The sequence below is a fragment of the Cricetulus griseus genome, chromosome 9 (assembly GCF_003668045.3).
Source record: "Cricetulus griseus strain 17A/GY chromosome 9, alternate assembly CriGri-PICRH-1.0, whole genome shotgun sequence".
Classification (NCBI taxonomy): Eukaryota; Metazoa; Chordata; class Mammalia; order Rodentia; family Cricetidae; genus Cricetulus; species Cricetulus griseus.
In genome coordinates, this window is record NC_048602.1 from 19,449,737 (window position 1) to 19,476,657 (window position 26,921).

The 26,921-nt window shown below is 41.0% G+C and overlaps 2 protein-coding genes across 2 annotated transcripts in view; both read left to right on the forward strand.

The window, feature by feature from the left end:
* Positions 1-16,690, forward strand: part of LOC100752763 (zinc finger protein 54) — a 30,586-nt gene extending 13,896 nt beyond the window's left edge. The window contains 9 exon segments of the mRNA XM_027433978.2: positions 2,740-2,905; positions 3,174-3,275; positions 5,006-5,096; positions 8,092-8,183; positions 10,181-10,307; positions 14,412-15,601; positions 15,604-15,713; positions 15,715-15,847; positions 15,849-16,690. Of these exon segments, the coding sequence (XP_027289779.2) occupies positions 2,740-2,905; positions 3,174-3,275; positions 5,006-5,096; positions 8,092-8,183; positions 10,181-10,307; positions 14,412-15,601; positions 15,604-15,713; positions 15,715-15,847; positions 15,849-16,010 (2,173 nt within the window). The 3' untranslated portion in view covers positions 16,011-16,690.
* The window catches only part of LOC103161273 (zinc finger protein 54), a 38,029-nt gene continuing 14,251 nt past the window's right edge, over positions 3,144-26,921 (forward strand). The window contains exon 1 of the mRNA XM_027433963.2: positions 3,144-3,275. The gene's annotated coding sequence lies outside the window, so the exon portion shown is untranslated. The remainder of the gene's footprint in view (positions 3,276-26,921) is intronic.

Below are 26,921 nucleotides of genomic sequence, written 5' to 3' on the forward strand. Positions count from 1 at the left end.
ATGCAAGCTTCTGACAAACCATATAAAAGCAAACCATATATAATCCCAAAGTCTTGCTATTCATTGAAAGTTCCCCAAGTATATTCAATTTGACAAATCTTTGCCTAGTGCTGAAATAGTAGACATAAAGAAAATTCATCATGAAGGAAAACACACACAATGCTCCAATAAATTCTCATGTTTTATTCACCTTCAAAATCTTCATATTATATTTAAACCATACAAATAGTAAGAGGGTGAGGAACTATAAAGAGTAGGACTGTGGTTGTGACAATATGTACATGCTCACAAACAGTTTAGAAATCCCCAATATCAGGGTTGGACAGATGGCTCCATGGTTAAGAGCATTGATTGCTCTTCCATAGGACCCTGGATTGATGGCAGCTCTCAACTATCTATAACACTAGTACTAGGGGATCTGATGCCTTCTGGATCCCAAAGACACCACATCTACTTAATGTAGAAACAAACATATATAAAATAAAATTAATTAATTAATAGAAAGATTTCTAAGGTCAGAAGGCATGATGGCACATGCCTTTAATCCTTGCATTCTGGAGGTAGATATAGATTGATCTCTGGGAGATGGAGGCTAACTTTGTCTATAGAGCAATTACCAAGACAACCATGGTTAAAATAAGACACCCCCGTCTGAAAAAAAAAAAAGTAATTCCCAAAGGCATGAAGAAATTACTTTTGAAGTACTGAAGGAAAATGGGTAAGTATTTATTCTGTCTTAGAGTTTCTGTTACTCTGAAGAGACACCATGACCACCACAACCCTTAGAAAGGAAAACATTTAATTGGGGCTGGCTTACAATTTCAGAGGTTTAGTCCATTATCACCATGGCGGGACTTGGCAGCATGCAGGCAGAAATGGTGCTGGAGAAGGAGCTGAGAGTGGAGAAGTAGCTACATTTTTTACTTGTAGGTGGTCTGGGTGACACAATGAACTGAGGTTGATCAAAGCAGACCTCAAAGCCTTCTCCCACAGTGACACACTTCCTCCAACAAGGCCACAGTTTCTAATAGTGCCACTTCCTTTGGGGACCATTTTATTTCAATCTACCACATACTCCAAACACTAATATACTTGCCCATAACTGCCGGTAGACATTCAATGAGGGAAAGGAGACTCCTGAGACCTTGCTTCAACCATAATCAAATGGTAACTGTGCACAGTTGCTTGTTCTCAATACCATTTTTTACTTTTAATTTTTTTATTATTTTACATAACAACCACTATCCTCCCTCTGTTCCATTTATTGCCCCCCATACACCTGCTCTACACTTCCATCCACTCCTCAGAAAGGGTAAGCCCTCTCACAGGAAGTCAACAAAGCCTGGCATATCAAGTAGAGGCAGGACCAAGCTCATTCCCTCTGCATCAAGGCTTAGCAAGGCATCCCACCACAGGGAATGGATTCCAAAAATCCAGTTCATGCACCAGGAACAAATCCTATTCCCTCTGCTAGGGACTACACAACTGTCACACACATGCAAAGAATTAGTTTGGCCCCATGCAAGTTCCTTAGCTGTCAGTCTAGAGTCCGTGAGCTCCAATGAGTTCAGGTCAACTGTCTGTGGGTTTTCATGTCATGACTTTGACCCCCTCTGCCCAACTCATATAATCCCTCTCTTTCACTAAACACCCTGAGCTTGGACACTGCTTGGCTCTGATTCTGCCAGATTGGCAGGATTCCATCAGAACTCCAAAGAAAAACCACTAGCAAAGCTACTTAAATTGCTTCTTGACATGAAAAAGTCAGACTTCCTGACTCTCAGTATTACCTGGTTTAAACTAGATAATGATACAACCAAAAAGAAATTACAGACTGATGTGGACATTTAAAATTTTTGTTATTAGCTATCTCATAAACACACATAGTGTGTGTCTCTGTGTTATGTGTGCCAAAGCATACTACCCAACCTCACCTCCTACCTCTCTACTATCCTGGTCCATAATTCCAACAAATCTCTCTATTGTCTTCATCTGCATTCATTTAGTTTTGAGACACACTGAGTATAAATAGGATCATCTGTGAGACTGGGTTTGGAGCTATGTGTTGGAGCCTGCTGGGCTGAGCCGAGAACTACAACTAAAGGCAGTGATTCTCCTCCTACAATCCATCCATAGGCAACATTTGAGAGGTAAAGTGTGGACCCTGTGAGCTTTTCCCTTTCCTAGAGTGACTGTGGTCTAGTGTGAGGTCAATGCAGGTCAGTACAGCTGCTGGTTGTTTTCTGATTACAACAGGTGTATGGAGCCTAGAGAATGGCTTGTCTTAGCCCTTCCTCCTCTTTCCCTTCTTATTCCGTCTCCTCCTGTTCCCCCGGTGTTCCCAGAGCCATAGAAGGGAAGGTGTAATTGACATTTTTTTAGGACTGGGACCACATATCTTACTTACTTCTTGCATCTAGGACAGCAAAGAGTCTCGGTATTCACCATTTAAAGGCAAAAAAAAAAAAAAAAAAAAAACCTTAAGCATGAGTCACACAAGACAAACTTGTAAGTCCACCACTTTGTGATGAGAGCCGTACCGCGCAGGATGAACTCAATGCTTGGCTGTTAGCAATGGGCTGACCACTGACTTCTGGAAACACTTTTTTTTTTTTTTTCAAAATCCAACTTCCTGAAATGTCTCTACCCCAGGTCACAATTGGGATACTTTGGGACTCTGCCTTCTGAATTTAGAAGGTTGTCATTTGATGTAAGAAGTTGCCTGTCTTTTCTCTGAAGGTCTCAGCACTCACTGTGGGGTCAGATACCGAGGTGCAGCGTCCTCCTGGCTGCAGCTCTGGTCTGGGCTGCAGCAAGCGTGTGTGGAGTCTGCGCAGAGCGGGTCCAGGGCGGCCTGACAGCTGAGCTGTGTGCAAGGCGGCGAGAGATGCAGGGGGAAGAGAGGGTCAGTGGGGCGGGGACGCTAAACCGGAAACGGCGATGGGGAGGGTGCTGGACTTTAGGTGAATGCATTGGAAGGAGGGGGAAGTGGGAGGGGTTAAAATGTGACGTAAACGGAAGCCGGGAAACCTAACCAGGAAGTGAACTCAGGAGCCGCAGCCCGCAGTGCCCAGTGCCCGGTTCCCTGTCGTTGCTCGGGGTCCTGCACGGTGGGAGCCGCGCGCTGCAGTCCCGGGTGTGGAGGACGCGGCGGGTCCGCGGGGACCTGAGAGCTCGGGATCCGCGGTGTCCGCGCTCGCGGGGCGGCCTGGGAAAGTCAGCAGTCAGCAGCGCAGTGGCGGGAACCGCAGCCCGGCGGCCCTGGAAGCTCCCAGGTCAGAGGAGCTGCGGGGCTGGGACCCGGGAGGGAGGGAGCGGGGGTGCGAGCGGTTTCTCTGCTGCTCATCAGGAAGCCGGCTCCCAAATTCTGCTGTGGATGCATTACTTTTCTCGGAAATTCTTAGACCATATGAATTGGACTTATCTTATTTGTTCTTTTTTATAGATACTCTGGTTTCCAAAGACACTCTAGTAGGATATTTGAATTTACTTGCTGTTTGCAAACAAGTTCTCTTTGCTATGGTGGAAAGGACAAAGCTCTTGAAATTAGTATTCATCCATGACAACTTCTGTGTTACCTGGGGACTTACGATTTAGCATCCCAGGAGAGCGTTTAGGTATTAGTCATGAATGGCTGCAGATTTAATCGAATAATTTTTTTGCGAGATTTTGGTTTTTCGAGACAGGTTTTCTCCGTGTATTCTTGGTTGTCCTGAAACCCTGTAGACAAGGCTGGCTTCGAAAGTGGCACAGGCCTGCACTCCCAGTGCTCCAGTGGCAGAGGCAGGTGAATCTCCCTGTGATTGAGAGCAGCATAATGAATTCCAGGACACCCATTCCTATATGGCTAGAGACTCTGTCTCAAACAAAATAAACAAACAAAGAAGAAGAAAAAGAAAGGAAAAAATGTATGTGTCTTCTTGTGCTGAATTCTTAGTATTGCAGGTTGAAATCTGGAGGGCACTGTATAAAGTTTGAGGCTGTCACGTACAGTATTTTCACAGTTAAAAAAGGTATTGTGAGCCAGATGATGTTGGCACACACCTTTATTCCTAGCACTCAGTGGCAGGCAGAGGCAAGGGGATCTCTGAGAGTTTCAGGCAAGCCTGGTCTACAAAGTTCCAGGATAGCCAGGGCAGTTATACTATGTAGAGAACCCCTCTCTCAAGAAGAAAAGGCATTATAATATAGGATGTTATTAGAAAGCATCTTTTGAATAGTTAGGATAACTCATCTACATCAGAAAAATATCTGCAATAGTGTTTTGTCTCCTTGGTCCAAGAATAGCACCCTGAGCATGGACACATAACCATTAGTTTTGGTTCTTGTGTTTGTTTTGCTTGAGACCCAAGATATCCTTGTTGCTCTGTCTGGCCCAGAACTCTCCCTGTAGACCAACGTGGACTGGAAAACAGAGTTCCGCCCATCTGTTTCTTCCAAGTGCTAGGATTAAGGGTGTTCATCAACAGGACAGTTCAAACTGTTGTTGTTAATTTTGTGGTCTTCTGACAGTGATGTGACTGTGTCTGCAGCAGTCTGTGGGTGAGAATATGCAGTCTTCCTGGCTCCTCCTTAGGGTTCCAAGGAAATCTAGTCTGTTTCTGTGTGAGCTGTGTGTGAAGGAGTCTCACATCAACTAGAGTAAAGTGAAATCTTCAGAGGAACAGAGAAAATTTCATGAAATGTTCTCTCTTCTCTTGAGTCCTTTTTAGAGCTGTGAGGTTTCCATCATTTTTGCTCCATGATAAATTCAGAACCTCCCTAGTGTATGATATTCTCATCCCAATCATTTTCTGCCCCTGAGATTTGACAGAACTGTGATTGGAAGTGAGATTCAAGTGACACTAACTTAAAATGCTTTCTAAACATTTTCAGTATTCTGTCCCTGCATGACAATTTGGGAGTCATTTGTGTAATCCTGTATTTAGTTTTCTGTTCATGTACTGAGCACAGCACTGTGTGAGAAATCCAGGGGCTTCCTGAACAATCTCTTTCTCATGTGCAGGGCTCACTGATCACCCGGACCTGCTCACCTGTGCAGCAGAGCAGAGGGGCCTGGAAGATGGAAAGAGAGGAGACAGTGGCTAAGGATGCAGGTTTGGTGAAGGGATGGAAAGGGGATTAAGTGAATTTGGAAGTGGAATGTGCAACCAGTTTTGCCATGAGGGTTTTGCTGCATGTATGACTGTATACCATGTGCATTCTAGAATTGTACATATGGACAGGTGGGAGCCGCTTTCTGGGGTCTGGGAATGGAACTTGGGTCTCTAAAACAGTAACAGACACTCGTACCCGTATGTGAGTAGCAATAATAGAAAATGATATAAGGCCTTTACAGACATTTTTCCGTAGATGAACTAAAATCTTGACCTAACAGAGACATTTATTATTTCTTAATAACTTTTTTTTTTATTCTCATTGTATGTTTATATGTATTCCTAAATATAAAAATACAACCTACACAGTCCATATGTGTTCAGGGATGAACATTTGGTATTGGCTAACCATACGGTGTAGTCATCTCTGGGGAAGACTATTTCTCCAACTCTCAGAATTCCTTAGTGTTTGACTAGAGTTGAAACCTAGTGAGCTGTTTTCCTTCAGTGTTAGCATGTCTCTTGCTGCTGTCCTTGTTCAGCTCATGTTTAGGCAGCCATGTTCCTAAGATTTCATGCACATAGCTTCTCTGACATTTCTAGGGGACACAATCTCACAGCAAACATCCTGTTCCTCTGGCTCTTATAGTGTGTGCCCCCCTCTTACACCTCTTTCTCAGTGATCCCTGAGCTGAGATGAAGGAGTTGTTTGTGTGTCAGTGGGGACTGAGCATCACAAGTCTTCATTTTGACTGATTGCACTTTTTTGTAATAATCTCCAGGTGTTGCTAAAATAACTTTCCTTGGTGAAGGGTGAGAACTACATTTATCTGTGGAAGTAAGGAAAATATTTAGAATGCAGTTAGGGATTAGGTTGATTTAGTAAATTAGTGGTTGTAGATTCTCCTCTAAGATCATTGACTTCACTACCCCTGGGGACACTAGCTTGACTTCCAGTAGTAATCATGATTTCTCCCTTGTTAGAAGCTGTTGGTTACAACCAAGGTATGTGTGTCGCTCTTGCACCCCTAGGGTCATCATGCAGTGCAGACCATCGTTGTGGTTCATAGGTATCGTATCCGGGTAGGACTGTTGGTTGGTGCCCTCCTTAGGAAGGTTCCATGTTTCCTTCTGGTACCCTGAAAGCTAGTCCCCAGGGAGCAGGATTTGGGGTCAGTTCCATCTGGAGTCCTCTGGGTTCTGTGTCTGAAGTGCATGACTTCTTCAACAATAGGGACTCACTTTCTACCTCTGGGAGGCAACCATGGTCATCAGCAATAGACTAATGTTTGGAAGTCTCTTGGACAACTGTGACCAATTACTTAAAGCAGGCTTCTCACACCTGATGTTGGTGGTTTCATCAGAAAATCTGTGACTCTTGTGAGGAGCGTTATCAGGCCAGATAGGAAAATTTTCATTTATACTCTAACTGTAACTGGATAACTTGACTTATATGTTATAGGCATTATTGGTAGATGGTAATAGTGTGATTGCTGATGACTTTTTAGACATCCTTATTCTTATTTTACCCTTCTTTTATGTTTATGTCTGTCCCTTCTCCATTATTATCCCCAACCCATTTTTCCATTTCCCCCTTTAGATCACTTGTTCCCTGTTACTGCCGTCTCTATTATGCCCTCACAACCCACAGTGCTCTCTTTTTACTCCTGTGGTTACTGCATCACTCCAGGTTGTGGACTCACATCTGAAGATTTGGAGCTAGGAACTTCCTATGAGAGAGAGCATGCATTGTCTGTCTGTCTGGATATGGGTGACCTCACTCAATATGATCTTTTCTAGGTCCATCCATTTACCTACAAAGCACATGATTTCAATTTTCTTTACAGATAAATACTATTCCATGGTGTATATGTACCACATTTTCACCATCCATTTTTCAGTTGAAGGACATTCTAGGTTGTTTCTTTTTTATAGCTATTGTGAACAGAGCAGCAGTAATCATGGGTGATGCAAGTGTCTGTGAGTGGGATGCCAGATCCTTTGAGCATAGGCCAAGGAGTGGTACAGCTGGGTCATGTGCTAAAACTGTTTAAATTGAGGATCTGTATATTTGATTTGAAATTCTCTGCATTGATTTTCAGAGTGGCTAGAATTTTTGTTCACAGGTTTTTATTTACTATGGTTTTGATTTTAATGTTGTTGCTTGTAGGCATGAGGTTCCCTGTCCTGCAGCTGCTCTCAAATAATCACTCAGAGTCTTATATTAATTATAAATGCCTGCCCAATAGCTCAGGCTTATTACTTACTAGCTCTTGCAATTTAACCCATTTCTATTAATCCATGTACTGCCCCAGGGCTCATGGCCTTTACCTCTATCCCATTTTGTGTGTCTGACTCATTTTCTGTAAAGTTGGCAACTTTCCTAATGCTCCCTTCTTTTCCCCAGCATACTTTTCAGTTTGATTTTTCTGCCTAGCCTTATCCTATCCAGCTATTGACCAATCAGCTTTTTTTATTAAACCAGTCACACTGACAAAGCTTCACAGTGTACAAAAGGATTTTCTCCAGCCATTGCTGGTTAGATTATTGGTAGTATTGTGTCTTTACTGTAAGTGTTAGTGGTTTGCTCATGAATGATTGCTTTTTATATCTCCTATATTTATCAATTCTTCCTATAAAATTTATTATTTTCCAGGGATAATTCCTCTGATTCTCCTCTGTATATATTTCCTCTAATTTATTATCTTCAGTGCTGCTTTATTGAAGTAACTTGTGTTGATTCATGCCTGTTTTGAAATGTGCCTATGTCTCCATCAGTTTTAGAGAGTGTGCTCTGGTTGCAGCAATACGGTTGATGATTAATTTCCCTCCAGGCTTTACATGTATTCATTTCCATGCTCTTGTGTTTTGGGGATCATTTACCAGACACCGGGTATTATTCTGTTTATTAGGTCTTTTCGTGTGGTTTGACATTTTTCTTTAGCAGCTTTCAGTATTAATTTCTGCATTTTCTTTTTGACCTGTTATGTGAAAGGCCCTCAAGCCATCTATTCACTGCTCATGAAAGAGAGACTCAGAGAAGAGAAACAGAAAGAAACGGCTGATTCTCCGCTAAACATGTCACAGGTCAGTGGGAAATGTCTCCTATTTTGTCTAGAAACGTTATATTTTGAGACATTGGAAGCCTCTAATTTTTCTGCTTCTGATATTTTTTTAACTTAATTATAAAAGTCGTTCCAAACAAAGGCACAACCAAAAATTACACACTGAAATTAACCAGACCAAAAGGCTATACAAATTTTTCAACAGTCTCTAATCTGATTTCCATATGGTTGTATTAATTTACAACACACACACACACACACACACACACACACACACACACACACACACATTCTTTCTCTCTCTCTCTCTCTCTGTCTCTAGCAACACATACACTCTCCAGCAGTGAATAAGGGTAACTCTCCACATCCTCTCTAACATTTGTTGTCAGGTTAGTTGGTGACAGCCATTCTGCCTGGGGTGAAGCAGCATATCAAAGTAGTTTTAATTTGAGTTTCCATGATGGCGTTTTAGGGATTACAGACCCTTTATTGTCAATTTGGATTTTTCTCATCACAAAGTGTCTCTTCAGCTCATTTGTCCATATATTGATTGGCAGTTTTATATGCTTGGAATTTAGTTTCTGTAATTCTCAGTGAATTCTAGATATGAACCCATATCCAAAGTGTTGCTGGTGCAGATTCCCTCCCACTCTGTGGATTCCCATGTGCTCTGCTGATTGTTTCCTTTGATATACAGAAACTCTTTATCTTCACATACTTCTATCTGTTGATACTTGGGGTTAGTTCCAGTTCTGCTTGTGATTCTTTCTATTCAAAAAGTTCTTGCCCAGATAAGAGATACCATAAGACAGGGAGCCATTATAGGTTTAAAGAGAAATCAGGCACTAGAGAAATGTCTGTTTTAGATCTACAACGATGACACCAACTAACAATCTAAGCAACAGAGGAGAGGCTACCTTAAATGTCCTCCCCTGATAATGAGATTGATGACTGACTTATATGCCATCCTATAGCTTTCATCCAGCAGCTGGTGGAAGTAGAAGCAGATACCCACAACTAATCACTGAACTGAACTGGAATTTAGTTGCAGAGAAGGACGAGTGAAGAGCAAAGGGGTCCAGATCAGGCTGGTGAAACCCACAGAAACAGCTGACCTGAACAACGGGTAGCTCTTGGTCCCCAGACTGATAGCTGGGAAACCAGCATGGGATTGATCTAGACCCATGAATGTGGGTGTCAGTGAGGAGTCTTCGGAAATCCACGTGGCCTTTTGTAGTAGATCAGTACTTATCCCTAGCATAGGAATGGACTTTGGGAGCCCATTCCACATAGAGGGATACTCCCTGAGCCTAGATACAAGGGAGTGGGCCTAGGCCCTATCCCAAAGGATATGACAGACTCTGAAGACCCCCTATGGAAGACCTCACCCTCCCGGGGGAGCAGAAAGGGTATGGGATAGGTAGGGTGTTAGTTGGGGGTGGGGGACAGGGGAGGAGGAGGGTAGGCAGAGGGATCTGGGATTGACATGTAAATTAAACTTGTTTCAAATTTAAATAAAAAATGGAGAGAAAGAAAAAAATACTATCAAAAAAAAAAAAAACAAAACAAAGAAACAAACAAAAAGTTCTTGCCCATCCCATATCCTTTCCTATGATCTTTAGGTTTCTGTGATTCTCATTTTAAATATGGGTTGTGATCCGTTGTAGCATGATCTACATGTAAAGAATTTAAAATTACATTTCCTCATCACAGATTTTCCTTCTGAGACATGTACACTTGGATCCTGTTGGACCTAAACACACTATTCATAACAGACAGATATCCATGTTCAGACCTTAAATGTGTGTTGGTTCATGTATATTGTGTGTGAAACGATTGTGTTACCCTATTTTCACAGAGTCAGATTGTTCATTATACAAGTTGGAAATATTAGAAATATTTTTTTTTTTGGAATAATTGTGTTCTCTCATCTACATCCCTAATTTCTTCAAGTCTCCTTATATTCACGAAAGCACTCTGTCTGATATCACATGATCAGTTTGTGCTTTTTGATTTCAGGGTCTGTTGACTTTCTGGGATGTAGCTGTGGACTTCTCCCAGGAGGAGTGGGAATGCCTGGACTCTGCTCAGAGGACTTTGTACATTGATGTGATGTTGGAGAATTACAGCAACCTGGTCTCTCTGGGTGAGAAATTTTACTTCTAAAATTCCTAACTCATCCTCTGTATGTACCAACTTTATAGGTTGGAAGCTCTTTGTTAAGCTGTCTTGGAAACAATGGGACTATGGAAACTTCGGGTAGTAGAAAAAACTTTTTCATGAAATTTAATTCTTTTTCCTTGTTTTCCATTTTTAGAGGCGTCATACACCCCTCATTTTGGTGCCGAGATGCATTCAGAAACTTGGTAGCAATACTATTTCCACCCATGTCTACTTTTTCATCTATTTCCTTTTGTTGAGACGGATTCTTTTCTCAAACAGTATATTCCTATTATACTTCCTCCTCCCTCTACTCCCGGTTCCTGCCCATATCCCTTCCCCTCAACACCCACTCTCTTTCCTTCTCTCATTTGAACAGAACAGTTTCCCAGGAGATAACAAACAAGCATGACAAAAATAAAATATAGTAAGATGAAGCAAAAACCATCGTACTGATGTTAGACAAGGTAAGCCAACAAAAGGAAAAGACTCTCAGAAGAGGCACACACATCAGCGATCCACTCATTGTCACACTCAGGAGTCCCATGATGAGACTAAGCTTAAGCTGTAACCTACATGCAGAGGACCTAGTACAGACCCCTGTAAGCCCTGTGCCTGCTACGTCAGTCTCTATGAATTCACCTGCACTTGGCTCGTTGGTTCAGAGGGCTTTGTTCTTCTGTTGTCTTCCATCGCCTCTGGCTCTTACACTCTTTTCACCTCCTCTTCTGCATGTTTCCCTGAGCTCTGAAGGGAGGGATTTGTTCCATGTAGACTCTCTCTCCACATACTATGTGGCTGTGAGTCTCTGCATCTGTTCCATCTGCTGCTGGAGGAAACTTCACAGATGATGACAGTAAGGCACTGATCTCTGAATGTAACAGAATATCATTAGGAGTCATTTTATTGATACCTTTTTTTTTCTTTTTCTTTTTCTTTTTTTTTTTTTAAACACCAGTAGTTTTTGGTTTTGCTGTTTGTTCTCTGATCTATCTAGTCTTTGCTCTTTGGTTACCCAAGTGGCGTTGGCTATGGGTTCCATCTTGTAGATTGGGCTGTGAGTAAAATCAGACATTTTTTGGATTCTCAATTTCTGTTCTACCATTGTCCTAACATATTTTCCAGGCAGGACAGATTGTATGTCACAGAATTTTGAACTATTTCTACCCATTTCTTAAGCTCCATGTCCCCATTGCATTTGGCATCATTTTAATTGTGAGAAAAACTCAAAGTACACAATCTGAAAATTCTCCCTAAGCATGTTTAGAATTTACAGGACATATCATTGGGAAATCATTCCTGTATTCCTCTACTTTGGGTCCTCCTCAAGTACTGAGCATGGTACTGTGTCAGATGTCTGTATTCTTTCTAAAAACTCTGCCATGAATCATGGGCTACCTCACAGATCACGTGGATTGTTGTATGCAACACAGGCACTATCACCTGTCAGGAGCAAATTGAGATTGCCCTGGAATGTGGAGAGGAGAGAGTAGCCATAACCAGGGTGGGCTACTGAATGAGCAGGACAACAGTGATGGCTTCAAGTAAAAGAGAACGCAAGAGCTGAGAATGTTTTTGCAATATTCAATTCTACTTGAAAGGATTCCTGATCCTTTAACTTAGTGTAGTGTCCTGGTCCCAGTGTGCATCCTGTCTGCTGTAACTGTTGTGCCTATTGCACCTGAATTATGGTGACTTAATACTAGTACAAAATGCAATTTCATTTGATGATGTGACATCAAATTGGAATAATTTTACAAACTTTGCACCTAAAATGAGTCCATGGAATAGGATTATTCTGTAATTGCCTTTCTGGCTGTCTTCATATTACATCCTTCATTTTGTTGGCAGTGGAGAATACACAGACACCCTTCTGGGAAATAATCTCAGGAGTCAGTGTACAAAGTATAACTTGAGAATAACCCTGACAGTAGCCTGAGAGTCCAGCTCCCAAGGCTACCTCCAGGGTTCCAGTCAGAAGGTCACAGCAAAGCAGAAGGGATTTAGGACCTCTCTAATCTGAGGGGTATAAATTCACACAGTGCTGTTGGAGTCATGTTCTTTATTCTTCTGCCCCTAGTTTCAAATCTCTTCACACACAACAATAGTACTTTGGCAATAGAAAGGTTACAAGGCTACTTCTCAGGGTCACCAAGGATTCCTTGCAGACACGTAAGAATCATACAAAGAAATACTTGTCAGCTGTTTTTATAGCTGACTGCAGCCATGGCTGTAAAAAAGTTCTGGCTATTTCTTAAAGGGGAAGGGAACACAAAGGGGAGAAAACTAAACCAAAGAAGAATTTAAAGAGGAAACAGTAAATTCTTGCACTAGACTACATATCTTAAGTGTGACTAAATTTATAAGCTAAAAGTTTGTGATGAGTAAAACATGGAAAAGCAAAATTCCATTTATCTCCCAGGCAGAAACTACTGGTCCACTTTAGAAGCAGTGTCAGTGAGTAACCATGGAAACCTGCATACGGCTAGGGGGAAACATACAGCACTGATTCGTATTGGCATAGGCGCCAAACGTTAACTGGCAATAAAAATCCTTTCCATTCTAAAAAAGTACATCTTCTACCCTATGTGATTAGAGCAAAGAGGGGACCTGTATCTGTTTTGTGCAAAACCTGGGGCTTGACATCTCAGCTGCTCTGGCCATCTGCCTGTATTTCACAGGGTAATCAGTAACTCTTCGAGAAAGCTGTCTTTCTCCAGAGATGGCTAATCAATTAACAGCCTCTTCCTGTAAATCACACAGCCCTTAGGGCTAAAACATTAACAGTCTCCTGAGCTAAAATCTTGGGTCAATGAACTGAGGTGAAAGTGTGTACAAAGTGTTACTAGCTTTCAGGGTCAAAGCAGGGCAGTGCTGCGTTTTCTGTAATGTCATGCAGGCTAAGTTAAGGGCACTTCTAGGTCTTTTTAATTTCTGAAAGGCTTTGATGTAACAAATCCAGACATACTGCAGTTCTGTCCTTGGGTATGATCTGTGAAAGTCCCACTTCTGATTTGTCTTACACAGACACCTCATCTGGCCAAATTGTCCTGTCATTAAGATAATTATAGAGAATAGACTTCTAAGGTTTTTTATTGCAATGTGGAACCAAAGCTTGACTGTAACTAATTTTATTCACCAGAATTACACAGTGCAGGTTGAAGTCATTCTTCCATTAGTACACAGAAATAATTGTCCCTGACATAAAAGGAATACACTTCCAAGGTTGTGAGACAAGTCCCAAAGCTGGAATTAGAAGAGGGCCATGTTGTCACACAAGAGAATTGCAGGCAGAGGCAATCAGATATTCAAAAGGCAGTATTCTTCACAGGACATGCCTTGTGAGTGTTGTCCTCCAATAGATTACACACACACACACACACACACACACACACACACACACACACACACACACACACACGTAGTGGGTTGGCCTTCTAAATATCAGCTGTGATCTACTGTGTAATCTTGTAGACTCCATCATAACCCTATGAGGAAAGTTAAGAACACAGCAGTGTGTGGAGCTCAGACAGTGGAGAATAGAAATAAGTAATAGCTGCCCACGACAGCCCTGCCAGCTGGAGGCTCTGGTGTCTGGCAGAATAGTTGCTTTGCATCTATAAATTTGGAGCCTCTACTGCATTTCTATAAGAAAACAACCAAACCCTTTGATGCTTTTGAGTTAGCCTTTATTCTTAAAAGTAATTCTTAACATTACTCTTCATTGCTGTTCATTAGGAAGTACAAATTCTATGAATCTGGGATTAGATTAAACTCTTTTTATTACTATCTAAGGAAATAAAATTTAAAAAATAGAGACATGTATCCTAAATATAATCAGTCAGTGAGCTCCACTCCAAGGCTAATTACTGATTCCTCTAATATGTGTTTCATCTTTTGTGAAGTCTGTCACCCTGTCTTTGTGAGAATCCATATAATTATAGTGAAAGAATCAGGTTGACTACTGAGAGCTCTTTTCTAAATAGTTGCTAGTTGACTTACCCAAAGAGAGAACTTAGAAGAGAGTCTCATTTATCAAATGTGTAATCTTGGAACAAGCCTGATTAATCTGAATTTTACTCATTTCCAGAGAACTATTACAAGTGTGATCCTGTCCATCAGCATGTGAAGACTGAAAAGGAGTCTTGTCAGTGTAATGAGCTTGGCAAAGTGCTTCATGACCCCTCCAAATGTGCACTTTATAGACCAAGTGAAACTACAGAAAACTCCAATAGCTACACATGCAATAATGACAGGGATGCCTCTGTAGAATCATCAAACCCAGACAGACATGAAAGCATGCACACTGGAGAAGAACCTTGCACAACTAAAGACTGTGAGAAATCTTTAAATTTGTGTTCCACCATTACTCTAGATCAGAGAGTCTACACTGCAAAGAAAGAGCACAGGCAGGGAGAATACGATGACTCTTTTGGCTCTACATATACTCTTATAAAACAAACAATCTACATTGGAGAGAGACCACACTCATGTGGGAAATGCAGAAAATGCTTGAGTACCTCCTCAAGCCTCACCATACATCAGAAAATTTATACGGGAAAGAAACCCTACAAGTGCAACATTTGTGACAAATCCTATAACCAGAGAGCAAGTCTTAAAACACATCAAAGACTTCATACTGGGGAGAAACCTTACAAATGCAAAGATTGTGGAAAGTCATTTCGCCTGTTGGTTGTACTTAAAAACCACCAGAATATGCATACTGGAGAGAAGCCTTACAAATGTCAGGAATGTGACAAATCCTTTCCCGTGAAGTCAACTCTTACAAAGCATCAGAGAATACATACTGGAAAGAAACCGTATAAATGCAACTTTTGTGACAAATCCTTTAATCAATGTTCACATCTTAAAATACATCAAAGACTCCATACTGGGGAAAAACCTTACAAATGCAAGAATTGTGGAAAGTTATTTCATGACCTATCAGCACTTAAAAGCCATCAGAAAATGTATACTGGAGAGAAGCCTTACACATGTAAGGAATGTGACAAATCCTTTACTCGAAAGTCTACTCTTAAAAAACATGAGAGAATCCATACTGGAGAGAAACCCTACAAGTGCAACGTTTGTGACAAATCCTTTACGCAGTGTTCAAGTCTTAAAACACATCAAAGACTTCATACTGGGGAGAAGCCTTACAAATGCAGAGAATGTGGAAAGTCATTTCCTCAGTTATCAGCACTTTACAGCCATCAAAAAATGCACACAAACAAAAGGCATTCTAGAGAGTAGCTTTACATATGCAATGAGTGTGACAGACGAATAGCCACCGTTCATCATTTGGAAGGCAGCAGGAAATTCATTTTTTAGAGAAATTATGCAAATGGAAAGAATGTTGTAAGCCCTTTCTTAAATGATCACATGTTAAAAATGCACTACAGAAATCATACAGGTGAGAAAGCTTAGAAATGTGAAATATAAGACAAATCATTTAATAGGACCTCTACTGTTAAAACACATCAGAAAATTCATGCTGGAGAGAAACATTACAAATGCAAAGACTGTGAAGGACAAGTCTTTCATCCATCGTTCGTATCTTAGAACACATTTCACAGTTCATATTGGAGACAGAACTTACATATATAAGAAATATGCTTAATCTTTTACTAAGTGCTCAACAATTCGAGCACATCAGAAAAGTCATACTGGGGAGAAAATGCCATTGTGAATAATGCAGTGTAGCATATATCTGCTATCCTCTGCTTACAAATCACAACAGTATTAGAAACATAAAAATAGGAAATTTGTGAAAGCCTTTACTGCGGTTTACATATTAAGAAACTCTCAGAATTTATATTCAAAGAAAAGTCTACAAATCTAACTGTAAAAAGTTATTTTTTTTCAAATGTGTTTAGGAATTTTGACTGCATGCATGTCTGTGCCCTTCATATGTGCTACCTGCCTGTAGAGACCAAAAGAAGGGTATCAGATCCCTGAATCTGGAGGTACAGACAGTGATCAGCTGCTATATGTATGTTGGTAACAGAACTCTGATTCTCTGTAAGAGGAGTCAGGGCTCTCAATCACTAAGCTATTTCTCAAGCCCTAGAGAAAAGCTTTAATATAAACATATTTCTTGTTCAGCCTCTAAAAACACATACTATTTCCGAGCATGGTGGTGCTCACCTTTAATCCCAGCACTTCAGACACGAAAGCAGGAGGATTTGTAGGAGTTCAAGGCCATCCTAATCTTCCTAGTAGATCAGGACAGTCTCCAAAACTGTCTCCAAAAACAAATAATAGTAATGACAAAAGTGTAGTATCAAAAATGATGACAAAGCCTTTAATTTTCTGCATCACTGAATTCATACTTCTGACAAACCTTATCAAGATATACCATATATAATCCCTATGTCTTGCTGTTCGTTGGAAGTTACACACACACACACACACACACACACAAATACAATCAATTTGACAAACCTGTTCCCTAGTGCTAAAATAGTAAACATGAAATTCATAATAAAAGAAAAAACACACACAAATGCTCCAATAAAAAAGAAAACAATACAAAGAGGAAAAAGTTAGATGGAATGTGACAACATGTACACTCTCACGTACAGTCTATAAATCCCCAGGTTGGGGCTGGAGAAATGGTGCAGTGATTGAAAGCAGTACTGCTCTTCCATACGACCTGGTTTCATTCACAGCACCTACCTGGCAGGTCACAATTGATTGTAACTCACCAGAGTCACCAGCTAGGGTATCTGATGTCTGCTGTAGGCACTGTATGTACCTACTGCACAGACATACAGGAAACACACACACACACACACACTATATATATATATATATATATATATATATATATATATATATATATTAAAAATTCCCAAGTTCTACAACATGCCCCTAATCCCTGTATGCTAGAGATAGAGGCAGGTTGATCTCTGAGAGATCAAAGCTAATTTGGTCTACCAAGCAAATAACAAGACCACCAGGTTACATAAAGATACCTTATCTTGAAAAAAGAAAGAAATTCCTGAAGGCATGCAGAAATTACTTTCAAAGTAAATGAAGGAAAATGGGGAAGTATTTACCCTGTCTTAGTTAGGATTTCTATTGCTGTGAAGATACACCATGACTATCACAACTCTTACAAAGGAAAACCTTCAATTGGGGCTGGCTTACAGTTTCAGATGTTTAGTCCATTATCACCATGGTAGCATGCAGGCAGACATGGTGCTGGAGAATGAGCTGAGATTGGAGAAGGTGTTACATCTTGACTTGTAGGCAACAGGAAGTAGTCTGAGTGTCACACTGAGATAAGCTTGGGCAAATCAAACCTCAAAGCCCACCCCCACAGTGACACACTTCTTCCAACAAGGCCACAACTACTTTAACAAGACCAAACCTAATATTGCCACTCCTTTTGGGGGCCAGTTTCTTTCAAACCACCACATGTTCTAAACTCTAAAATAGTACAACATCCTTTAAGTGCCAGTAGACCTCCATTGAGGGAAAAATTTCCTGGGACCCTCCCTCAACCATGATGAAATAGTAATTGCCCCAGTCTTGCACAGTTCCTTGGTCTCAGTACTTTTTGAACAGCTATTTCAATTCTAATTACTTACTACCCACTGCAGGAGGAGACTCCGTTCACAAAGTTTGAGAGTGGTACAAACTGATAATTATAAACATGCATAACAAAACAGCAATAGCTTCTGCCCATGGACCTGTAGTTTCCAAGCCATGATTTTTTATTATTATTATTATTATTATTATTATTATTATTATTATTATTATTATTATTTTAACCCTGTCTGCAGTACCAAGCCAGAATTCCCCTCTGGAGCTGAAGTCAATCCTATCAAAAAAAAAACAGGTTGGTTATGGCCTTAAGCAGTTGTTCCAGAATTGTACCAGTTCATACATCTTGTCTAGTAGATTTGTATTATTGATGCGGGGTACAGGGTATGACCATTAACTGCCATGTACCGGAACAGAATCTCACAGTTCCATAAAAGCTAGTTAGCAGGGAGAGCTCACTGGTAAGTTCAAGATTGCTTTCTATCTTGTAACCAAAGTGTTTGGTGTCTTTAGCAACAACATATACTTATGGTGGCCAAAGAAGAGCACTGGCAATGAAAACCTGTTTTGGTTGGTGTGTCACTTATGTATCCATGGCCAGTAATTCTTACGCAGATAACCAATAGCTGGTAGATAGCATTTCATTTAATAGCCCTGGTATCCGAAAGCAGCATTATTTACCTATGTGGGATACCGCTGTTCAAAGTTTTAAAAATTGGATTTCCTATTAACTTGTAAGACAGTGCAATTTCATAAGGCTTCTTCACACACCCTTCATTTTGGTTAACCCACCCACTATTACTCCTTTCTTTTTGCCCCATCCTCAGTTAAACATCAGGTATACATTATCCAGTGACCCATCCTTTTATATCACAAGTGTTCTATCCTCCCATTATATTCTTTCCTTAATGGTAAAATGATAAACTCCCATCTAGCTTTTCAGAAACATCTCATTTTAGTTGACATTTCTGCTGCCCTTACTCATCCCCAAAACTACTGGGGAGTTTGTAATTGGCCCTCACAGGCTCTTAGAGAGTGGTACTATTAGGAGGTGTGGCTTTGTTGGAGCAGGTGTTGCCTCGTTGAGGGAAGTGTATAACTGGAGGTGGGCTTTGAGGTTATATATGTTCAAGATATCACCACACTTATTAATAATGTCACTCTCTATGGATGCCATTTTTTCAAACCACCACATTCCATTTTCTGACCCCCATAGTCTTATAGCCATATCATAATGCAAAAATGCATTCAGTCCAACATTAAGAGTCCCCCATAAACAATAACAGTCTCAAACTTAAAGGTCTAAAGTTCAAAGTCTGTTCTCAGGTTCATGCAATCCTTTAACTATAATCCCCTGTAAAATCAACATAAAAAAGCAGATCACATATTTCCAGCATGAAATGGCACAGGGTATACATTACCATTCAAAAATATAGGTAAGTGAGCATATTGAGAAAATAGTGGACCAAAGCAAGACTGAAAAAACTGGCTAGGCAAACTCCAAACTTTGCATCTCCATGTCAAAGTCAAAGCACTCTTTTCTGCAACACACTTCTTTTTCCTGGGCTCTATCCACTCCCTATTAGTATTCCTCAAAAGGTATCTCATGGCTCTAGCATCTCCATCAATTTGGGGTCTGCAAGGCAATCCAGGCTTCACCTTCACAGCTTCGCACAATGTCTTCTCTATGCCTACATACAGGGATACCTCTGACACATGCCTGACTTCAGTGGCTTTCCTCAGTTGTGGAGGTTTTATAACCCCATTCTTCTATTCTTACCTCTAAAGCCCAAACCACATGCCCAAAGCTTCCAAGTTCTGCTGCTTGTTGGAGCTGGAACATGGCCCCTCATATAAATACTTCTTCTCCAGCTTTCCATGTTTGATGGTTTCCTTCACTGCCTGAGTTTGGCGGTCATGAATCTCGATATGTACACCAGGCTGGCCTCAAACTCAGAGATCCACAAGCCTCTGTCTCCTGCATGTTAGGGAAAAAAAAAAAAAAGCCTGCACCGTCACACCTAAACATAAGATGTTCTTTAATTCTTTTTCATAAGTTTGAAACTAAACTAGGTGGGGTCTTGCCTTTAGGTCACCACTCCTATTATTCCATTCCTTAATCTGTTTATTTCCTTGATCACAAGACTTCTCTCCATTCCACTTCCTGGTAACCCTCTTCTCAAATTGTACATTTTATATTTTTACCTTCTCACCTTGCTCATTTTCATTATAAATCTTCATTAGATTTAACACAACAAAGTCTAGGCTCTTTTGAGATGCCCTATGGTGATGGAATTAATCCAAAACTCTTCATTTTTAGCATCAGGCAGAGAGTTTGAATGAGGGCAAAATGCAGTCACATTCTTCACCAAAATATCACAATAATGATCTCTAGGCAACATACTAAAGCTCTTCTCCTTTAAATCCTCTTAAGCCACCCACACATACACACACACACACACACACACACACACACACACACACACAGTTTAAAACAGGCTCAGCATTACTGTCTTCCTTGGTCCTGCTAGGATGGTCCATTAAGCCCCAATTAAAGCATTCCACTGCTTTCCTAACCCAAAGTACCAAAGTCTATATTCCTTCAAACAAAAAACATGGTCTCGTCTATCATAGCAATACCCCAGTCGCTGTTACCAACTACTGTCTTAGTTGGGGTTTCTCTTGCTGTGAAGAGACACCATGACCAAAGAAATTCTCATTTGTTTTTTGTTGTTTGTTAGCTTGATTGTTTTTTGTTTTTTGTTTTTTGTTTTTTGTTTTTTTTTTGAGACAAGGTTTCTCTGTAACTCACTTTGTAGATCAGCCTGGCCTCAACCTCACTGACATCTGCCTGTCTCTGCCTCCCAAGTTCTGGGGTTAAAGGCCTGCATCACCAATGCTTAGCCCAATGCAACTTTTGTAAGTGAAAACATTTAATTGGGGCTAGCTTACAGTTCAGAGGTTTAGTCCATTATCATCATGGCAGGTGGCATTCAGGCAGACATGGTGTCAGATAAGAAGCAGAAATATCTACATTTCGATCCCCAAGCAGTAGAAGGAGTCTGTGTCACACTAGGCATACCTGGAGCATAGGAGACTTCAAAGCCTACCCCTACAGTGATGCACTTCCTCCAACAAGGCCACACCTGCTCCAACAAAATCACACCTCTTAATAGGACCACTCCCTATGGGATTTATTTTCTTTCAAACCACCACAATAGGAATGTGACAAATCCTTTTCCAAGTGCTCACATCTTAGAAGATAATAGAGTATTCATGCTGGAAAGCAACCTTACAGATGCAAGGAATGGGACAAATCTTTTCCTGAGTCCTCAACTTTTAGATAACATGAGAAAACTCATATTGTAGAGAAACCTTACCCTAATCTCACATCTTAGAACAAATCAGAGACTTCATACTGGAGAGAGACCTTAGAGGAGTAAGGAATATGGCAAATCTTTTACTAGGTGCTCTTACCTCAGAGCACATCAGAAAAGTCATACAGGAGACAAACTTTACAAATGCAAAGACCATGACATATACTTTATCCACTATTTGAATCTTAGAAGACATCATAAAACTCATACTGGAGAGAAAATTATCATTGTAAATAATGGGACATAACATATATCTGGTATTCTTTTCTTACAAATTACAACTATATACATAATAGACACATAAAGATGAGAAACTACAGAATGCCTTTAGTGAAGTTTTTTAAAAGATTTATTTATTATGTATAGTGGTCTGCCTGCATGTGTGTCTGCAGACCAGAAGAGGGCACCAGATCCCATCACAGATGTTTGTGAGCCACCCTGTGGTTTCTGGGAATTGAACTCAGGACCTCTGGAAGAGCAGACAGTTCTCTTAACCACTAAGTCATCTCTCCAACCCATGAAGTTTCAAATCTAACAGAATATGGGAGAATTTATAGTCAAGTAAAATTCAGCAAATGTAACTGTGTGGGGAAAAAATTATGTGTATGGGTACTTAGCCAACAAGTACTTCTGTGCACTAAATGTGCCTGTTGCCTGAAGAAGCCAGAAGAAAGCATAAGATTCCCTGAGGGTGGAGTTAAAGACAGTTGTCAGCTGCTATGTGTTTTTCTGGGAATTGATCCCTGTTCTTCTGGAAGAGCAACTAGTGCCCTTACCCACTAAGCCATCTCTCCAGCCCCTGATAAAAGCTGTAATAAAAATATCTATCTTATTCAACATCCAAAAATTCATCATAATACCAGAGTATAAAGTGCATGCCTTTTATCCCTTCACTCAGGAGGTAGAGACAAGCAGATCTCTCTGTGTCCAAGGCCATCCAGGTCTACATTGTGAGTTTCAGGACAGCTAAAACCGCATCTACCCTGTCTCAAAAAATACTAAGGACAAATGTAGTAACATTAAAAATTGTGACAAAGCCTTTAGTTTTCTCTCCTTTTGTGTTACGCATTTCATACTGTTGAGGAAGCATATAAAAATGTCATATATAATCCCCAATGTGTTGTTCATTGGAAATTACACCCACCAAATGCACCAAATGTGACAAATCCTTTTCATAGTGCTGAAATTACCAATAAGAGCAAATTCATTATGAAAGATAATGCTCTCATAAAGTCTCATCTTCAAAATCTTCATACTAGAGACTAAACTGCAAAACTGCAAGAATGTGAGAAACCGTTAAAGAGTTAAACTGTGCATGTGATGTCACAGGCATGCTCACAAACAGGTTAGAAATCCAGAAGGAATTTGGTGTGGAGGTGCTTGCTTTTAATCCCAATACTTTAGAGGAAGGAGCAGGTGCATCTCTGTGAGTTCAAGGCCAACCTGGTCCAGAGAGCAAATTCCAAAACATCTAGGACTACACAGATGAACCCCATCTCCAAAAACCACAACAAGAGAAAACCATGGAGGCATGCAGGAATGCCTTTTGAAATACTTTTCAAAAGAATTGGGAAGAATTTACTTGAAACTCTATAATAAAATTATATAGCTTCCATTAACTGCTGATAGACCCTCATGGAGGTTAACAGGACTTGTTGGATCCTTCCTCCACCATGATGAAATGGTAAATTGTCCAGTCTTACACAGTTGCCTGTTCTTAGTAGTCTCTGAACAGTTAAGAGCCCCTGCATTGCCTCCTGGAAAGAGAGGGCTTCTTTCACCAAGGTTATTAGTACAAACTGATAATTATAAACATGAATATTTAGATGGTGGATTAACTACATGATCATTAACAAAACATAAATTGGTTCTGCCCTTGAACCTATAGTTCCCAAGCCCTGATATTTGAGCATGGAATGAATTCCTCTCTATGGGTCCCTCCATGCTATCAAGAGAGACGATGGTTATGCCCATAGGCAATCTTGTCAGTATTCCATCAGTGCACACATCTTGTGTAGTAGATTAGTATTGTAGGATGCAGGATCCAGGGGTAAATAAGACTGTTGACATATTTTCTCTGCCAGAAGCCCTCACAAGAACCTGCGGACCTATGAAAGCTAGTCAGCAAGGAGAGTTCCCTGGTATGTTCACGATTGCTCTCTCTCTCTATCTTGCAACCAAAGAGTTGGGTGTCTTCAGCAATGCTATGTACTTACGGTGTCCAAGAGCCAGAGCCCTGGCAATGACCTGTTTTGGGTGACATCGGGGACTCCCTGACCAGTAAATCCTAGTCAGATGATCAGTACCTGATACAAAGAGTTTCATGTAATAGCCCTGGTATCTGGGAGTGGCATTATTTACCCTTGTGGGACACCTGCAAAGATTTTAAAATCATGTTCAGTATTAATTTGTAAGATGGTGGGATTTTGCCAGGCAGTGAATCTCAACACTTGGAAGGCAGAGGCAGGCAGATCTCAGAGTTCAAGGCCAGCCTTGCATCAGTGTGAGTTCCAGGACAGCCGGGGCTATACAAAGAATCACTGTCTAGGAAAAAGGATACTGGGATTTCATAAGGCTTTTTCATACACCCTTTGTTTTCATCAACTCCACTACTCTTCTGACTGGGAATCAAACCCAGGCAGCAGCAGTGAGAGCGCCAAATCCTAACTAAATATTGTTAACTATAGTTCTTGCTTGATACCTGGTTTTGTTATATACAATTTTACTATGTTAAAATTAAAACCTTTCCTTTTATTTGGATAGAAAAGAGGAGATGATGGGGGATATTCTTCTGTATTAATATTTCACTTATTGGTTGATGAATAAAACACTGATTGGCCAATAGCCAGGCAGGAAGTATAGGCGGGGCTACCAGAGAAGAAGGCTGAGGAGAGGAAGGAAGAGAGGGAAGAGAGAGGAGCCACCAGAGAGACACCATGTAGAGGCTGAAGGAGTAACATTCCGGGCATTACCAGGTAGGCCAAGAGCACGTGGAAATACTTAGACTAATAGGAATGGGTTAATAATTAAGAGAAAGCTAGCCAGTAAGAAGCCATCAGCCAAACAGTTTACAAATTAAGTCTTTTTGTGTTTATTTGAGGCTAATCAGCTGTGGGGCCAAGCAGAACAGAAACCTGGTCAGCACTCTTCCTCTGTCCTTCCTTCCCCAATCTCCAGTTAAACATTTAGCACGCATTATCCAATGCCCCCACTAATTTATAGCACATGAGCTGTACTATCCCCTTATTATAGTTTTATTTGGGTTGAAAACTGATAGCTTCCCATTGAGCTTATTCATAGACATCTCATTTGAGTTGACCTTTTGCGTCCCTCTATTTTCCCCCACTACCCCACTGCATATTGGAATCATTCTGCCCCCAGGACACCCATTCTCTAATTTCATATCACCAATATTCCACTAGCCACCCTCTCTTCCTGCATCTCTCCAGTAATCATCCATTTCTAGCTCCCTGGGTTCGACATGTAGTCTTACTTGAATGCACAAAACAAAAAAATGTGAAGCTAAGACCCACAGATGAGAGAGATCATGTCATGTTTGACTATTGAGGCCTAGATGGCAGCACTCATCGTATTTTCCAGATGCCTACATTCACGTCCAGATTGCACAATTCCATTTTATTTACAGATGAGTAATATACGTTTGTAGATATGCATCACATTTTCAATTTCCTGCCTGTCAGTTGATGATTAAGTTAAACCATTTCCTAGATACTGTGAATAAAGTAACAATGAACATGATGGGTGAGTCCTGATTGGTAGGATAGAAAGGTCTTGGTTACTGTGTATCAGCTTCCTCTGAGATTAAACCATTCCAACTTGGTGGAAGCGACTAAAACACAGGAAGGACATTAAGAGAGAAGTAAACATACTGGATGAATGGTATTGAAATAGTCTATCCTACAGAGAAGGTCCTAAAGCTCAGAAATAGATAACCTAAGAGCTCCTGGAAGTCACAGAAACTGGAGAGATTCACTAGTCCCCTCCTGCCTCATGCATATATAATCGGCAAGGACTGCTGACACTGTCACCGACAAGCTGAGCTGCACATGCTCAGACCAGCCATGAAGCAGACAGCAGTCAAGCTGCCTGGACCAGACAAGACAAGAGAAGCTGCCTTGGGGAGGTACTGAGTGGCTCGACGGACACTCGCATCCTCCCTTGCCTCCCTTGAGCTTCCTGCAAGCTGTGTAGTGATCCCTTGGTTTCCAGCTTCATTAACCATCACCCTCACAGGATGACGCAGCTGTCCTTGAGTCCTTTGTGCTTCTATGAGTAACCCCTCAACCACAGTCTAGTAAGTCATGCCAATAAAATTCACTTTTGCACTGGGCTTATGGATGACTCAGTGGATAAGAGCACTGTCTGCTCTTTCAGAAGACCCAGCTGGAATTGCCGACACCCTCACCTGGGCATTCAATCTGTAACCTCACTCCAGGACATCCAATGCCCTCTTCTGACGTCAGGGAGCATGCTATGGACCACAGAATTATGCAATCCTGGAGCTAAGCCACTGGAATCATTTTCCAATGGAGGAGGCCCAGGCACAGGGTGGTGGGAGTACTTTCTTTATGAATAGTCACTGTCTTTATTGTAAATTCCCTGTGAAGCCACAGTGCTCCCTTTCTATGGTGGGATTCATCACAAAATCTCCAGCAGGGTATCAATCATTTACTGAGCACATTTACCCCTCTGCATTGGTATATTGGATGACTCCCTCCAGCATCGTGTGATTCTGGCAAGAAAGTAATCAAAATCAATACCCATACTCTCTCAACCAGGTCTTTGTATAAACATAGAAGTCTGCACCCCAGCAATTATCTTCTTTTGTAAACAGTATCTCAGTGTTACTGTCTTGGGAAAGGGACCTCAAATGAGACATTCACAGATGCCCAAGGACAAGAATTACAGCATGTCTGAAGTCGTTGAGCCCTCGGAGAGTTAGAGAACAAGAGTGTTAGGGATTCAGCCAGCCGATAGGAAGTGCTGTCCCAAGCTAACCTGGCATTAACCACAAATCAAATCCTTAAACCTTTGTGCTTAGTTTTACCTTAGTCTATTGTAGGAAGAGAAATGCTGCTTGGATTTTATCCTGAGAGCCAGCATAGAGTGTAATCCTTAGAGCCAAAAAGGCTTTCGGCCAGCTATCATCTGGCGAAAGTGCTAACACGAACCAAACAGCGGTTTCTTCCCTTGTTTGTTTACAAACGTTGCCTAGTTACCCGACACTTCCTTTGCCTTCTGGAGAAAAGCCGCACACTGAGAAGAAAGATGATTCTTGCCTTGCTCATGATTTTCACTGATTATAGCTTACTTACCTAGTTAGTCAAGATAACAGCGAAAGCATACATATTCCCTCCTTAGTTTTTAGTTTTCCCAAATGACTCTCTCTCTCTCTCTCTCTCTCTCTCTCTCTCTCTCTCTCTCTCTCTCTCTCTCTCTCTCTCTCTCTCCTTTCTCTCCTTTCTCTCCTTTCTCTCCTTTCTCTCCTTTCCCTTTAAGAAATTCTTGGAAGCTTAAACCACACAGAAAGGGTAACGGTTCCTGCTTTGTGTAAAATTGTATCTGTTTCTACGACCCTGAAAAACTCTAGCCCTGCACTTGGCTAGAGCTGGAGAATTGCTGATTGTAAGTGTATATAGCTGCAAACTTTT